Here is a 17,835-nt window from a genome sequence, read left to right as displayed (position 1 = left end):
TTTGTCAATACTACTATTGTATATAAAAATCTCTATATATTTGGATGTGGTCTACTATGTGGCCTACTGTGTTTCCCCAACCACATGGGAAGCCATGAGTCTCTCAGAGGCCTGTCTGTGGGGCTGCAGCCCAGTCAGTCTGAACCACAGAGCTCCCTGGCATCCCTGACAAAACAGCCATAAACAGAAAATATCTCGACACTGACACCACATCCATTCCTCACAACCAACACCCCCAGAGCTCAGCCTCACTGTTCTGCCCTCAGCCCTCCCTCCTCCACGTGTGTCTGCATCAGTTTCCGTTAGTAGGGGGAAAATGCTAACTCTTCTGTTACTCCCCACTCTTCGTAAGTCTGTAAAGCTGTACGACTTAAATAAATCATCCACTCTAAACGTGTTAAGTTGGAGAGACTTTGAAGATGGTGAAAGCTTCCATATCTTAAGTTTAAGGGTTTCAAAAGGCTATATGTTTTATTTCATTAGCAAGAGGCTGCGAGAGAAAGAACAGTTCATCTTTCCAAATATGTGATAAAACAGATATAAACCATGTGATGTTTATTTAAAAATGTGATAATTGCATACTATCAGGGTAACATTTAAATTGAAGTTAACGTGGTGTGTCTTAGCATTCCATTACATAACAGAGCATAAACCTGGCTGGAACAAGTTTAACGTTTTTTCACAAATTATCGTGCAACCAGTTGAAGGTGTCTTCGACCAGAAACAGTCCTAATTACTCCTAGAAGACTACTCCATTGGGAACATGCGGTTCTCTCAACCTTGACCTGACCATGAGTGCCCCCTCCACCCACCCGCTCCCTCCCAACCCAATCCAAAAAGAGAAAGACTACAGTGATAGACTGTGACCTTTGACCCCTAGCAATGCCTTACCGATGATTCCTTGGGCCCCCTCTCTCTTGGGTTTATCACCCATGGTGAGGGATAATAGACGTGATGCTGGGGTCTGCTATGGTGGACAGCGGGCAATATGTCTACTTGATCATAAAATCATTCAGGATTTACAAATTCTCCAAATACTGCCCACGTCTGTTACATAAGTGATCCCTGTGTATGTTAACTAAATATGTTAACTAAATCAGCTTTGAAGTAGTATACGCATATCCAGTAACATGCAGGTGCAAGAAGTAAAATGATGAGAAAAAAATAGATACCTGCACACTGGTGATTAGTCCCGTAGTTCTATTGTACAACGGTTTCGACCTGAAGGTCTTCGTCAGGCTGTAAATAAAAAGAACACACAAGGAGGGACTGCCTCATCATGGCAGATGATTGGGCACAGCTAGGCTGAACTATCGGTGTCCATAATGTGTAAATTTCACAGAAGTTTTATAAAGTTACCCTGTAATCCAACTTCACATCATCTGATATTTGGCAGTATACAAATTAAGCAAGAGGTTCCATTGTGTTTGGTGAATCTGTTATTGCATAAACTGATGTACTGAGGCAGGAGGCATTGCCCCGTGGAGGTCTGAATCATATCATGTATCATAACCATTGGGCCACAAATCATTGGGCCACAAAGATCTCAATAATACACATCTCACATTTAGTCTGATCTACGATAGAAATTGAGAAAATATAACATCATACAGAAAAACAAAGAGTGCAAAACAAAAGGAAAGGCCCTCCACATAACTAGAAAAACAGCAACAGATGCTTGATTAAGTTAAAATAATATTTTCACTCTTTCTGACAGTTGTATTCAATACTTTCGGTGAGAAACAGATTACGGATGTCCAAAATCCTCACTTCACACCAGAAAAAAAAGAAGCAGGTGATGGTAGAGGAGGGTACAAAAATTGTTTTACAAACCGTTTCGAGTCTGAGCTAGGGAACAGAACTTAGTGATTTCTGACTGAACCATCAAGCACCTTAAAGGGATGGATAACACAACATACACACTCACCGAAGGGTTAGAGGGAACTTAGAGAGGATGCACATCCTCTGGTTGAGGGGACCTAGGATCCTGGAGGTCAGGGGTCAGTCAAGACCACCATGTTACATTCTGCAGTTGGTGGAAAATTTGAAGAAACAGTAGAATCTGAGAATCAGATTTCAAATTATGAATGGTAATCCTCTGTGTACAAAACATTAAGAACACCTGCTCTTTCCATGACAGACTGACCAGTTGAAAGTCATGATCCCTTATTAATGTCACTTGTAAAAATGCACTTTAATCAGTGTAGATGAAGGGGAGGAAACAGGTTAAATAAAAAAATGTAAGCCTTGAGACATGGATTGTGTATGTGTGCCATTCAGAGGGTGAATGGGCAAGACAAAATATTTAAGTGCCTTTGAACGGGGTACGGTAGTAGGTGCCAGGTGCCAGGTTTGTGTCAAGAACTGCAACGCTGCTGGGTTCACGCTCAACAGTTTCCCGTGTGTATCAAGAATGGTCCACCATCCAAAGGACATCCAGCCAACTTGACACAATTGTGAGAAGCATTGGAGTCAACTTGGGCTAGCATCCCTGTGGAACGCTTTTGACACCTTGAATTGAGGCTGTTCTGGGAGCAAAAGGTAGGGTGCGACTCAATATTAAGGTGTTCTTAATGTTTTCTACACTCCATGTTGATATTTTGAGGAAAGTAAAGGCTTACAATATTAGCTATATATTTGGGGTCTACATGCTGTAGATAATTTTGAGATATGATTGAAACACAGAATATCACTCATTATGTTTGATAAATTAAGAGGAAACTGTCGAGTACAATTATACTGGGAGCCACGTCTGTCCTGGAAAACATCTGTTTTTGTGAAGGTGCTGCCCTCTACTGTCATCTGATAGGAAATGACCATATTTGGGGGGTAAGAAGCTTCCTTATTGTACCAATCTTGAAAGCATCAATACAGGTTTGTATCCAACAAGAGATGGCAAAGGGAACACAAAACACAAAAGCATTTCTCACAAAAGAGTTGACTTATAGTCAGGTGGATTATCCTTTATATAAATATCTACAAAGAAGTATGCATGAAAAAAAACACGTCTTTAAACAATGGTGTTTTAATAAATAAAAAAATATCCAATGTAAGCAAAATTACAGTAAACGGCTTATATTTTTTTTTAAATGTAAAAAAATTGTGCAACGTTTTGCAGACCACCAATGGTTTTTATGTGTCTGCAAACTGTGTCATCAAATAACTGCTGCTGTGCTCACACTTTAGTAAATGGTTTCAGATGTTTGGACCTGTACCATTGTTCATTAAGGTGATAAAAGGAAATTACAAGTTTAAGGAAACATCAGTAGGGGTCACAGACATGTTTAGACTACACAGCTACACACACACGGAAACGTCCTAGAATTCTAGTCAAAGGACAAACAACGTCTTATCCTAAATGACAAAAATCGCTGTCTTGACAAGCGCTTGATCCAGGAGTCAACAAGAGTGGTATGAAAATAGCTGAAAATATACACATGTGAGGAGTAAACCCATACAAACATTACAGTCTGAGAATGTTGGATTAACAGAGGAGGACACTTGTGAAAACAAATGGTGGGTGGGGGTTGGTTTCCATGTGCGACGCTTCACCTTACAGTGCGGTTTCCCTGGACTCAACCACTTGGGGCTGGAAAGACAAGATCTCTGTGAACGTGTGACCTGTGAACAAACAAATGGAGGAAGAGAGAAGACATAAATAACAGTGTTTACATTCATTGTAGAGATAGAAATCCTGCATTCATTGTAGAGATTGAAATCCTGCAAATTTGCATATTGCAGTAGCTCACTGTAAAATCCATCAGCAACACAAACATTCTAAAAAATAAGTCCCTATTCCAGGGAGGCCTGCACAGCGTGACGACTTTCACACAAAGACCACTGGATATCCTTTAAAAATGCCTTCAATAAACGGTTTAATGTAATAATGTTAACCAATGAAAACAAACTGGTCCCTATTGACACGTCCTCCCCTCTGTCCTGGGTTGTATTCATTACGGCACACAGTAGCAAACGTTTTGCAAATGGAAAACAAAAACAATCGTTGCTATTGGACAAGTTCAGGTAATCTCTCCCTGTTTCAGTCTGTTTTCTTCTGTTTGGTGCCTAATGAATACACCCCTCCCCTCCTCCTTACGTTTCCACTGTTCCAGGGACAAGTCAGAGTTGTCTACCGAGTGGTCGTAAGGATGGGCCTCAGTCTCCTCCTCTGGCTCTCTAAACTCTGAGAAGTATGGCAGGGCGAGGGCCTCTGCCGCCATCACCCTACTCTCTGGGTCGAGCAGCAGCATGCACTCTATAACTGTCACCGCTGGAGATGAAACGAAGGGAGATATTGAATAAAATCAAGTAAAATGTAATTTTAAAGTACATCATCACAGTCTCAATACACTTAGAGGGAATACATACATCTAAACAGAACAGAGGGAATACATACATCTAAACAGAACAGAGGGAATACATACATCTAAACAGAACAGAGGGAATACATACATCTAAACAGAACAGAGGGAATACATACATCTAAACAGAACAGAGGGAATACATACAGTGGGGCAAAAAAGTATTTAGTCAGCCACCAATTGTGCAAGTTCTCCCACTTAAAAAGATGTGGCCTGTAATTTTCATCATAGGTACACTTCAACTATGACATACAAAATGAGAAGGAAACAATTCCTGAAAATCACATTGTAGGATTTTTAATGAATGTATTTGCAAATTATGGTGGAAAATAAGTATTTGGTCACCTACAAACAAGCAAGATTTCTGGCTCTCACAGACCTGTAACTTCTTCTTTAAGAGGCTCCTCTGTCCTCCACTCGTTATCTGTATTAATGGCACCTGTTTGAACTTGTTATCAGTATAAAAGACACCTGTCCACAACCTCAAACAGTCACACTCCAAACTCCACTATGGCCAAGACCAAAAAGCTGTCAAAGGACACCAGAAACAAAATTGTAGACCTGCACCAGGCTGGGAAGACTGAATCTGCAATAGGTAAGCAGCTTGGTTTGAAGAAATCACCTGTGGGAGCAATTATTAGGAAATGGAAGACATACAAGGCCACTGATAATATCCCTCGATCTGGGGCTCCACGCAAGATCTCACCCAGTGGGGTCAAAATGATCACAAGAACGGTGAGCAAAAATCCCAGACCCACACGGGGGGACCTAGTGAATGACCTGCAGAGAGCTGGGACCAAAGTAACAAAGCCTACCATCAGTAACACACTACGCCACCAGGGACTCAAATCCTGCAGTGCCAGACGTGTCCCCCTGCTTAAGCCAGTACATGTCCAGGCCCGTCTGGACGGCTGATCCGTGTAAAGGAAAGAATGAATGGGGCCATGTATCGTGAGCTTTTGAGTGAAAACCTCCTTCAATCAGCAAGGGCATTGAAGATGAAACGTGGCTGGGTCTTTCAGCATGACAATGATCCCAAACACACCGCACGGGCAACGAAGGAGTGGCTTCGTAAAAAGCATTTCAAGGTCCTGGAGTGGCCTAGCCAGTCTCCAGATCTCTACCCCATAGAAAATCTTTGGAGGGAGTTGAAAGTCCGTGTTGCCCAGCAACAGCCCCAAAACATCACTGCTCTAGAGGAGATCTGCATGGAGGAATGGGCCAAAATACCAGCAACAGTGTGTGAAAACCTTGAAGACTTTTGACCTCTGTCATTTCCAACAAAGGGTATATAACAAAGTATTGAGATAAACTTTTGTTATTGACCAAATACTTATTTTCCACCATAATTTGCAAATAAATTCATTAAAAATCCTACAATGTGATTTCCTGGATTTTTTTCCCTAATTTTGTCTGTCATAGTTGAAGTGTACCTATGATGAACATTACAGGCCTCTCTCATCTTTTTAAGTGGGAGAACTTGCACAATTGGTGGCTGACTAAATACTTTTTTGCCCCACTGTATATATTAAACAGAGAGATAAAGACAGCACACAGTAGTCATGCCAATGGGATTCTTCAGATTCACTATATGCGATGGTGATAGTTTTACCCTGTGGTTTGACTTTGGAAAAGAGTTCTTGAAGGTCTTTCTTTTGCACTTTGGGAAGGCTTTTGACATAATTCTTTGCCTGAGAAATAGAATGTCAACATATTTAAATTAAGGCCAATGTGTATGTCGGCATATAGTATGTGTTTGACCTGTAAGTACAGTATGTGTATGACTCACATCCTGAGACTGCAGTTTGGTGATGAAGTCCTGAGTGGGCGTCCCAGTGATTTTCATGATCTCAGTCAGCTGATCCAGGTCTGTGCTCCACAGGTCAAGGTCAAACTACATAGTGAACACATAATATCTACAGTAAAGGTGAAACAGAACCACCTGGGGTATAATCTAGTTATAGTCAGGTAAACTGAAAAGTACAAATGGAAACACGCATGATTCCACAATAAACAGCATTAACCACAGTAATAGAATTGTATTGGTGTATTGTGCAACAGTGGATGGATGGGAAGGCTCAGGGGCAGGTCAGATCACGTCAAATCAGGATACGGTCATTGCCTTTGAACAGTGGTTTTCCCGACAGCATCTCTGCCATGATGCAGCCCACTGACCAGATGTCCACTAAGAAGAGAAGAAAAGGAGAGAATACTGTTAACTGATTACATTAGATGAGTTTATTAGTCACATGAACAGGGTCGCAGATATAATTGCAGGATACAGTGAAATTCTTAAACTCTGAGCTCCAACAGTGCAGGTCAAAAAGAGAAGTGAATGAAAAAATATATATATTTACAACAATAAATATACATCAGGGGAGGGGCAGGGTAAATGTTCATTTTGGGGGGGTAATCTCTCAATGGTGATACTGTAGAACACTAAAGGCCATCGGGGACAGGACACATTTCTTCAGCCTCCAGGGGGTGAAGAGTCGATGTCGTGCCTTCTGCACCAAGGTGTCTGTGTGGTTTGACCGATTCAAACTGCTGCGGAACTTGCCGTTTTTGACCGTCTCCACGGCGGCCCAGTTGATGAGGATGGGGGCGTGCCAAACGTGGTTCCTCCTGAAGTCCACAATCAGCTCCTTTGTTTTGCTGACATTGAGGGAGAGGTTGTTTACCTGGCACCACGCTGTCAGTGTGTGTCTGTAGGCCGTCTCGTTGTTGTTGGTAATCAGGCTTACTACTGCCGTGCCGCCACCAAGTTGGAACTGTGTGAGGCCATGCAGTCGTGGGTATTAGGGAGTACAGGAGGGGACTGAGGACGCATTCGTATTGAGGATTAGTGCGGAGGAGGTAATGTTGCTTACCTTTACCACCTGAAGACGGCCCGTCAGGAAGTCCAGGAACCAATTGCATAGAGAGGAGTTCAGTCCCAGTGCCGTAAGCTTTGTGGTGAGCTTAGAGTGCACTATGGCCAAGCTGCAGACAAACAGCATCCTCACATATGCATTCCTTTTGTCCAGGTGGATGAGGGCAGTGTAATGGCGATTGCGTTGTCCGTAGGTCATATCTGTACTGTTTAACCATACAATTGTCCCTGGTCACCTTGCTGTGTTTGTAAGCAGCATCTCTCTCCTTCAGTTTCCTGACAAGGCAGTCATGAATATACAGTTTTTGATAGAAAGGACCTAAATTAACATGACTGGTGTTCAGAGCTGATAAAACCATGTTTGAGTGCATTTATCACCAGGAAAAAAATACAGAACAGAGCACCACCTAATGGACATTCTACCATCATCCATAGGCTTCAATGTACACTACATACAGTATGCAATGCATTCAGTAGACACTCATCTACGTAGACCACTCGGATTACTTTACATCCTTGTAGAGGATCCAATCTAGGATCAATTGTATGTATCCCAGTATTAGCCTTAACCATCAGTGGTTTACAAACACAAATCCTGGACCAATTAAGATTAGTTTTGCGTAGTGTACTGACCAGTCTGGGTGTAGTGCATCCAGCTGAGGATGACCTCTGGGGCTCTGTACCAGCGAGTCACTACATAGCCAGTCATCTCACTGTCAGCCTGCCGCGCCAATCCAAAGTCCAGGATCTGACACAGACACAACATGCTTTTATTATTACTGGACAACACATTTACATTTGAGTCATTCAGCAGAATGACTTCATTCAATTAAGGTAAAACAACCACATGCTATCTACAAAATCAGTCCTACTAATAATAAATTGCACATCAATGGGACAGTTTATGACTACTAAATACTATGCAAGTTATTATAATTGCAAAACTGTCCTCAAACATCAAACCATGACAACAGAGTGAAATGTTGTCTGTTGGCCTGTGCAGAGGCCGTTAAGCCACAGACTGAGTTATTGACAGTGGAGCTGGACACAATGGTGGAATGTTTATTTAGGTTTTCAGAGCACTGTGTGTGTGACTGTGTACCTTGAGCTCACATTCCTGGTTAACAGCCAGATTCCCAGGTTTGAGGTCCTGCAGATACAAACATTAAGTGGGTCATTTTGCGGGGCCTCACACACGCACGCACACTTGCATTATACAGGCTTGTGCATACACACACGCGTGTGAAAATGGCGCCATAAGAAATGGCAGCAGTTTTACAGGCGCCCAACCAATTGTGCTATTATGTGTTTTTTTTGTGTTGTTTGTAACTTATTTTGTACATAATGTTTCTGCAACTGTATCTTAGGGCAAAAAAGAGCTTCTGGATATCAGGACAGAGATCACTCACCTCAGAGTAGACAAAGAGCTTCAGGATATCAGGACAGAGATCACTCACCCCAGATTAGACAAAGAGCTTCTGGATATCAGGACAGAGATCACTCACCCCAGATTAGACAAAGAGCTTCTGGATATCAGGACAGAGATCACTCACCGCAGATTAGACAAAGAGCTTCAGGATATCAGGACAGAGATCACTCACCTTGGATTAGACAAAGAGCTTCTGGATATCAGGACAGAGATCACTCACCCCAGATTAGACAAAGAGCTTCAGGATATCAGGACAGAGATCACTCACCTCGGATTAGACAAAGAGCTTCTGGGTATCAGGACAGAGATCACTCACCGCAGATTAGACAAAGAGCTTCAGGATATCAGGACAGAGATCACTCACCGCAGATTAGACAAAGAGCTTCAGGATATCAGGACAGAGATCACTCACCGCAGATTATACAAAATATTTTTTCTTCAACAAGCAGGAAGCACAGGATATTCTCCAAACACCTGACACGGCCAACATCCCCGTAATTTGCAAGACGAGGAGATGCAGGTTTAGAGGACACAGAGCGGGATGCCTCGTGAGGACCCGCAGGAGGCAAGTGGGAATGCTGCCGTTACCGTCAATATTGCTTGCCAACGTGCAATCATTGGACAATATATTAGACGAGGTAGGATCACGAATATCCTACCAACAGGACATCAAAAACTGTAATATCTTATGTTTCACGGAATCGTGGCTGAATGATGACATGGATATTCAGCAGGAGGGATATACGCTGCACTGGCAAGATAGAACAGCACACTCTGGTAAGACGGGGGGGGGGGGGTCTGTGCAGATTTGTAAACAACAGTTGGTGCACAAAATCTATGGAAGTCTCTAGATTTTGCTCGCCTGAAGTAGAGTATATTGTGATAAATTGTAGGCCACACTACTTGTCTAGAGAGTTTTCAGCAATACTTTTGTGGCTGTTTATTTACCGCCACAGACAGATGCTGTATAAGGAAATAAGCAAACAGGAAACCACTCAACCAGAGGCAGCGCTCCTAGTGGCCGGGAGACTTTAATGCAGGGAAACTTAAATCAGTTCTACCAAATGCTCTCCCTCGCCCTCCATTTGGTAAATCCATCCACAACTCTATCCTCCTGATTCTTGCTTATAAGCAAAAAATTAAAGCAGGAAGCACCAGTGACTCGGTCTATGAAAAAGTGGTCAGATGAAGCAGATGCTAAACTACAGGACTGTTTTGCTATCACAGACTGGAACATGTTCGGGATTCTTCCGATGGCATTGACATCATCAGTCAGTGACTTTATCAATAAGTGCATCGAAGACGTTGTCCCCGCAGTGACTGTACGTACATAGCCCAACCAGGCAACATTCACACTGAGCTAAAGGGTAGAGCTTCCGCTTTAAAGATGCGGGACTCTACCCCGGAAGCTTACAATAAATCCTTCTAAACCATCAAACAGGCAAAGCGTCAATACAGGGCTAAGATTGAATCATACTACACCGGCTCCGACGCTCGTCTTATGTGGCAGGGCTTGACAACTATTACAGACTACAAAGGGAAGCACAGCCGCGGGCTGCCCAGTGTCACGAGCCTACCAGACGAGCTAAATCACTACTATGCACGCTTCGAGGCAAGTTACACTGAGGCATGCATGAGAGCATCAGCTGTTCCGGACAACTGTGTGATCACACTCTCCGTAGCCGACGTGAGTAAGACCTTTAAAAAAGTCAACATACACAAGGCTGCGGGGCCAGACGGATTACCAGGACGTGTGCTCCGGGCATGTGCTGACCAACTGGCAGGTGTCTTCACTATCATTTTCAACATGTCCCTGATTGAGTCTGTAATACCAACATGTTTCAAGTAGACCACCATAGTCCCTGTGCCCAAGAACACAAAGGCAACCTGCCAAAATGACTACAGACTCGTAGCACTCGCGTCTGTAGCCATGAAGGGCTTTGAAAGGCTGATAATGGCTCACATCAACAACATTACCCCAGAAACCATAGACCCACTCCAATTTGCATACCACCCAAACAGATCCACAGATGATGCAATCTCTATTGCACTCCACACTGCCCTTTCCCACCTGGACAAAAGGAACACTTATGTGAGAATGCTATTCATTGACTACAGCTCAGCGTTCAACACCATAGTACCCTCAAAGCTCATCACTAAGCTAAGGATCCAGGGACTAAACCCCTCCCTCTGCAACTGAATCCTGGACTTCCTGACGGGCCACCCCCAGGTGGTGAGGGTAGGTAGCAACATCTGCCACGCTGATCCTCAACACTGGACCCCCCCAGGGGTACATGCTCAGTCCCCTACTGTACTCCCTATTCACCCATGCATAGTCACTTTAACCATATCTACATGTACATACTACCTCAAATCAGCCTGACTAACCGGTGTCTGTATGTAGCCTCGCTACTGTATATAGCCTCGCTACTGTTATTTTTCACTGTTGTTTTTATTTTTTACTTACCTGTTTTTTGTCACTATTGGTTAGAGCCTGTAAGTAAGCATTTCACTGTAAGGTCTACACCTGTTGTATTTGGCACACGTGACAAATACAATTTGATTTGATACACACAGGAAAAAGGAGATTCACTCACCCTATGAATGATGCCAGCAGAATGGATATACTGTAATAAAAGACGACAACAATCTCCATCAATAACATACAGCAGTAGGGTCAAATCAAGTTGTATTCATGGACTGCATGTGTAGAAATATGTATCTATGAGATTGTTTGTAGCTATGTGAGACACACCTTGAGTCCCTTCAGCATCTGATACACCAGGAACTGTACTTTGTCCTCCGAGAGATTCTGTAACTTCATCAACTTCCCCAGATCTGTTCCCATGAAGGGCATCACCAGATAGCTGAGAGACAGCGAGGGAGGGAGGGACAGATTCCGAGAGACTAAAATGTATATTATCTTCACAATAACCAACCAACATGAAGAGGAAAGATGGAACAAAGACTTGGCTAAAAATCCAATGGGTGGAATGTGGATATTGTGTCTCCTGTTTTAGTTTACTTGAGGTTCGTGAGCTATTGTGCCCAAATATGAAAACACAAGTGTACTCACAAGTCATGGAATCTGTCCAAGGAGAGGTCTGCAGTGAATACATAGACAAGGCCAATAACCTGGTCCCAGGGAGAGAACAGAAACAACTCATGAGGTATTTAATAAGGGTTGTATTTGATATATTATAGGCTACATTTACATGTAATTCACTAAACAGATGTTCTTAAACCTAATTGCTCCTGTAAGTCACTCTGGATAATTGCCTTGCTCAAGGGCACATTGACAGATTTTTCACCTAGCCTGCTCAGGGACTCTAACCAGCGACCTTTCGGTAACTGGCTCAACGGGAAGAGATTGATATTAATATACAGTTATGTTCTTGTTGAAATATTTATAATTTTCCGTGTTATTTTGCTGTTCTGTGGGTGAGCAAGTTTTAAAAATATTATGATTAAAACACCAGCTGTCCTACTTGATTGCAATTACTTAGTGTCACTCAGGGTGGGAAACACCTTGAGGACAACAAACCTCAAGGACTAAAGTAATGCATTGAAACAGGATAAGAGTTGATTTTGGACTAAAGGCTTGCAGGCCTTACATTTTCATGTTTCATGTGTTTGAGCAGCCTCAGCTCCCGATAGGCCCTCTTAGCAAAGAGCTCAGACTGGAAGGGCCTGTGGAGCTTCTTAATGGCCACCTTGGTCCCTGTCCTGAAGTCCACTGCAGAGCTGGAGACAGACATGGAGATGAGGTTGAGGTGTTAGAGGGAGAGAGAAAGAAGTACAAGGTCCTCAAAAAGTTATTTAAAACTTTAATTTAAGCTTTGAGTCCTTTACAATTGCAGAATCAGGTTCATTCCATTTTTAAACACCATTTCCCAGCCAAACGATGCTTCTTTGTAGTACAACTCACAACAAATACAAATGAAGCACATTGGAAGGTTGAGTTGATCTTTTGTTACATTTTGGCATTCAGCCAGTCGACAATTCTGGACAACCCACACAAGTGGCACAGGCAGTGAAGCTCATCCAGGATGGCACATCAATGCGAGCTGTGGCAAGAAGGTTTGCTGTGTCTGTCAGCGTAGTGTCCAGAGCATGGAGGCGCTACCAGCAGACAGGCCAGTACATCAGGAGACACGGAGGAGGTCATAGGAGGGCAACAACCCAGCAGCAGGACCGCTACCTCTGCCTTTGTGCAAGGAGGAGCACTGCCAGAGCCCTGCAAAATGACCTCCAGCAGGCCACAAATGTGCATGTGTCTGCTCAAACGGTCAGAAACAGACTCCACGAGGGTGGCATGAGGGCATGAGGGCCCGACGTCCACAGGTGGGGGTTGTGCTTACAGCCCAACACCGTGCAGCACGTTTGGCATTTGCCAGAGAACACCAAGATTGGCAAATTCGCCACTGGCGCCCTGTGCTCTTCACAGATGAAAGCAGGTTCACACTGAGCACGTGACAGACATGACAGAGTCTGGAGACACCGTGGAGAACGTTCTGCTGCCTGCAACATCCTCCAGCATGACCGGTTTGGCAGTGGGTCAGTCATGGTGTGGGGTGGCATTTCTTTGGGGGGCCGCACAGCCCTCCATGTGCTCGCCAGAGGTAGCCTGACTGCCATTAGGTACCGAGATGAGATCCTCAGACCCCTTGTGAGACCATATGCTGGTGCGGTTGGCCCTGGGTTCCTCCTAATGCAAGACAATGCTAGACCTCATGTAGCTGGAGTGTGTCAGCAGTTCCTGCAAGAAGAAGGCATTGATGCTATGGACTGGCCCGCCCGTTCCCCAGACCTGAATGCAATTGAGCACATCTGGGACATCATGCCTCGCTCCATCCACTAATGAATGTTGCCACGTTGCCCCAGACTGTCCAGGAGTTGGCGGATGCTTTAGTCCAGGTTTGGGAGGAGATCCCTCAGGAGACCATCCGCCACCTCATCAGGAGCATGCCCAGGCGTTGTAGGAAGGTCATACAGGCACGTGGAGGCCACACACACTACTGAGCCTCATTTTGACTTAAGGACATTACATCAAAGTTGGATCAGCCTGTAGTGTGGTTTTCCACTTTAATTTTGAGTGTGACTCCAAATCCAGACCTCCATGGGTTGATAAATTTGATTTCCATTGATAATTTGTGTGATTTTGTTGTCAGCCCATTCAACTATGTAAAGAAACAAGTATTTAATAAGAATATTTCATTCATTCAGATCTAGGATGTGTTATTTTAGTGTTCCCTTAATTTTTTTGAGCAGTGTATATAATATTTTAAAAAATGAATGTTGCAAAAACGATTGGAACCATTTCCCTGTTTGACCACTAGTTTTTATATGCATTCTGACTCATACTGTTTTACTCAATGTAAGGACCTATGCTGCCAGTCACAAAAAGTTAATGTGACTACAATACAATGGCAATGCGTATATTATTTAAAGATCTGTTTCTGATCGTTTAACTTTTTAGTGATGTAGGAATAATACACACTTAGTTACATTTTTGAGTTTCATACATATTGCCATTCTATTCTAGGCTGTAGTTTAGCCTACATTATTAGATTGAGTATCCTATTCAAGATGGGCACTTCCAAAGACCAGTGAGATGAGAACGCAAAAAGGCTGTGAAATGTCAAAATGGGTTGAGGTGATACAGAGAAATCTGCCCTCAAATAAGGAAGTGCCCCTCGCTTTGGGGTGAAAATCAAGAGGTGCTGTTTAATCTCGAACTGAGAACAAACAAAACCCAGTCACATGCGAAATTTAACCACACCGCTTTAGGTCTATAACATTTAGAATAGCCTAAACTATGTCAAAGTGCACCAAGACATACATAACGTTAGTTGTTACATCTCTTTCGACCCCAGTTGCCACGACACTTACCAGACTGTACCGTAAGCCCCCGTCCCCACCTGTTTCAGCTCCCGGTACTGTTCCGGTACCTCCCAGGTGGTTTTGTTCACGTCCTGGCGACAGTAGCCAGGTCTGGTCCGGCTCGACATCTTATTTGACCACTTTTTAACAAATTCACTGTGTCCCAAGAGGTGATTTCCCAGTTTCGTTTACACACCCATTGTCCTACCTATGCGTTCTTGAAATTACCGTAACGCGCAACTAGGCGCCGCCTGCAGAGCACAGCCACTCCCGCGTCTTATGAAGCGTGGTGTGACAACACATCCACTGCTGTGTGCAAAATATAACTGCTGATTAATGTTGTTTGAGTTCTGTTTGGACAAATAAACGGTGAAAGGTTTGTCATTTTCACATGTCTGCAGAGTAGAATATAGATTCAAGAAAGCACCCTATTATTAGATAACTATATAACCTGGAAGATCAGAATATCAATTGTATACAAGTCAAACCCAGGACAGAATACAAGCATGACTGTGTGTAAGTTAAATCTTTACAGGCCTGTTTGATGTTGCTGCTACTTTATATGTCTTTCTGCATTGGCCATGTTGATGTGTAGCCTACAGTGTAGTGTATTCAGGGCTTGCTGGGACATGTGCATTGAGGAGTCCACAAGGGTACAGACATTCCTCCCACAGCGTCAAGGTTGGTTGGAGAGACTCGAAAAGTTGTGTGTAGGCCTGAGGAACAGACATAATATACACAATACCAGGATACACTGCACAAACTTGTCCAACATGTTTGGGAGAAAGAAACAGCATATCTTGAAATAGTTAAATAAAATTGCTTCGTCTTTTTTTCTGAACATTTCTGCAAAGAAACATAGAACATATATTGTATGGTAGGTGTGGCAGGCTCTAGTATTTACTGTTTAACATGAGCAACATCAATACTTCACATGCAATGTTACATAACCTAGACATGAAGAGACAAGCTGGAATATAAATCAATGTAGACTATACTGTTGTGCATATGTAGGCCTATGCATGGGTGTGCATAAAGTGACAACAGCCAATATAGATTTTTGTTGAAGTTTACTGACTACAATTCACATAGAGGAAGCTCTCGGGAAAAAATATATTGAATATCATATCTACTTTAATAACGAAGAAATAAAAACGATAATGTAAGAATCTCATTGGCTTTTGTGAGGGATTATAACTTTAGGATAGTCTGTACTATTATAATCAACGTTTTTTCCTTTCTTTTGAGAGAAAAGCTCCAACTGATCAATATTAACAGACTTGAGCTCTGCCCAAGAGAAGACAAGCCGTTTGATTAGTGCACAGTCTTCCTTTTTACCTCCAAGTAAAACCTTCCAACTTCCAAAAATATAATTTGAATGGAATGGTTTTTTCAATATTATGAACAGCTAAACTTTGAGCCATAACATATCAAAAGTTAAAGAAATTCAAGTGACCAAGGAACAAGCTACAAAAGCAAATTCCACAAAAGTTTTGAAGCTTCCTGGAAAATGTAGGCAATAGATAGAATGTTATCATGACCTACAGCAATGTTGTGGTGTTCTATTTGTGCAATGAAGCACTAAGTGGTCAGTATTATGGCTGCTGTGACATATATACACTACCGGTAAAATGTTTTAGAACACCTTCTCATTCAAGGGTTTTTCTTTATTTTGACTATTTTCTACATTGTAGAATAATAGTGAAGACATCAAAACTATGAAATAACACATGTAGTAACCAAAAAGTGTTAAACAACTCAAAATATATTTTATATTTGAGATTCTTCAAATATCCACCCTTTGCCTTGATGACAGTTTTGCACACTCTTGGCATTCTCTCAACCAGCTTCATGAGGTAGTCACCTGGAATGCATTTAAATTAACAGGTGTGCCTTGTTAAAAGTTAAGTGGAATTTCTTTCCTTCTTAATGCGTTTGAGCCAATCAGTTGTTGTGACAAGGGGAGTATACAGAACATAGCCCAAGAACAGCTGAAATAAGCAAAGAGGAACGACAATCCATCATTACTTTAAGAAATGAAGGTCAGTCAACACGGAAAATGTCAGGAACTTTGAAAGTTTCTTCAAGTGCAGTCGCAAAAACCAGCAAGCTCTATGATGAAACTGGCTCTCACGAGGACCGCCACAGGAATTGAAGACCCAGAGTTACCTCTACTGCAGAGGATAAGTTCATTAGAGTTACCAGCCTCAGAAATTGCAGCCCAAATAAATGCTTCACAGAGTTCAAGTAAAAGACACATCTCAACATCAACTGTTCAGAGACTGTGTGAATCAGACCTTCATGGTCAAATTGCTGCAAAGAAACTACTACTAAAAGGAAAACAATAAAGAGACTTGCTTGGGCCAAGAAACACGAGCAATGGACATTAGACTGGTGCAAATTTGTTCTTTGGTCTGGAGTCCAAATTGGAGATTTTTGGTTCCAACCTGTGTCTTTGTGAGATGTGGTGTGAATGAACAGATTATCTCCATATATGCATTTCTCACCCTCAAGCTTGGAGGAGGTGTTATGGTGTGGAGGTGATTTGCTGGTGACACGGTCTGTGATTTATTTAGAATTTAAGGCACACTTAACCAGCATGCCTACCCCAGCATTCTGCAGCGATACGCCATCCCATCGTTTGGGCTTAGTGGGACTATCATTTGTTTTTCAACAGGACAATGACCCAACACACCTCCATACTGTGTAAGGACTATTTAACCAAGAAGGAGAGTGATGGAATGCTGTGTCAGATGACCTGGCCTCCACAAACCCCCGACCTCAACCAAATTGATATGTTTGGGATGAGTCAGACTGCAGAGTGAAGGAAATGCAGCCAACAAGTGCTCAGCATATGAGAACTGCTTCAAGACTGTTGGATAAGCATTCCAGGTGAAGCTGATTTAGAAGATGCCAAGAGTGTGCAAAGCTGTCATCAAGGCAAAGGGTGGCTACTTGAAGAATCTCAAATATAAAGTATATTTTTATTTGTTCAACAATTATTTGGAAACTACATGATTCCATATGTTATTTCAGTTTTGATGTCTTCACTATTATTCTACATGTAGAAAAGTCAAAATAAAGAACTCTTGAATGAGGTGTTCTAAAACATTTTACCGGTAGTGTATATATGTCATAGCAGCCATAATACTGACCACTTAGTGCTTCATTGCACAAATAGAACACCACAACATTGCTGTAGGTCATGATAACATTCTATCTATTGCCTACATTTTCCAGGAAGCTTCAAAACTGCTATTGTCAACCAAGAAAACCATGGGAAATATACA

The 17,835-nt window shown here is 42.5% G+C and overlaps 1 protein-coding gene across 1 annotated transcript; it reads right to left on the bottom strand.

Annotated features, from left to right (window-relative positions):
- Window positions 1–2,948: 2,948 nt before the first annotated feature.
- LOC109867732 (mitogen-activated protein kinase 12) lies at window positions 2,949–14,899 on the bottom strand. Its single transcript, XM_020457002.2, has 12 exons — window positions 14,555–14,899; window positions 12,277–12,406; window positions 11,739–11,797; window positions 11,418–11,529; window positions 11,260–11,289; window positions 8,336–8,383; window positions 7,867–7,981; window positions 6,475–6,546; window positions 6,151–6,230; window positions 5,974–6,052; window positions 4,097–4,270; window positions 2,949–3,621 (listed from the first exon to the last, which is right to left on the bottom strand). Exons 1-12 carry the CDS (start codon window positions 14,671–14,673, stop codon window positions 3,554–3,556), a joined length of 1,086 nt encoding a protein of 361 aa, XP_020312591.1. The 5' UTR covers window positions 14,674–14,899; the 3' UTR covers window positions 2,949–3,553.
- Window positions 14,900–17,835: the final 2,936 nt, after the last annotated feature.

Source organism: Oncorhynchus kisutch, linkage group LG22, assembly GCF_002021735.2.
Source record: "Oncorhynchus kisutch isolate 150728-3 linkage group LG22, Okis_V2, whole genome shotgun sequence".
Classification (NCBI taxonomy): domain Eukaryota; kingdom Metazoa; phylum Chordata; class Actinopteri; order Salmoniformes; family Salmonidae; genus Oncorhynchus; species Oncorhynchus kisutch.
Note: the sequence above shows the minus strand (reverse complement) of the source record. Positions and strands in the feature narration are given on the sequence as shown.

What these genes read in the sequence shown, in the direction of transcription:
- LOC109867732 (XM_020457002.2), bottom strand. Translation starts at nt 14,673, where the DNA reads ATGTCGAGCCGGACCAGACCTGGCTACTGTCGCCAGGACGTGAACAAA. An exon ending in CTGCTGGCATCATTCATAGG is followed by an intron (nt 8,384 to 11,259) that starts GTGAGTGAATCT and finishes TTGTATCTGCAG; the next exon opens with GACCTCAAACCTGGGAATCT. An exon ending in GATGCACTACACCCAGACTG is followed by an intron (nt 6,547 to 7,866) that starts GTCAGTACACTA and finishes TTCTCTTCTTAG; the next exon opens with TGGACATCTGGTCAGTGGGC.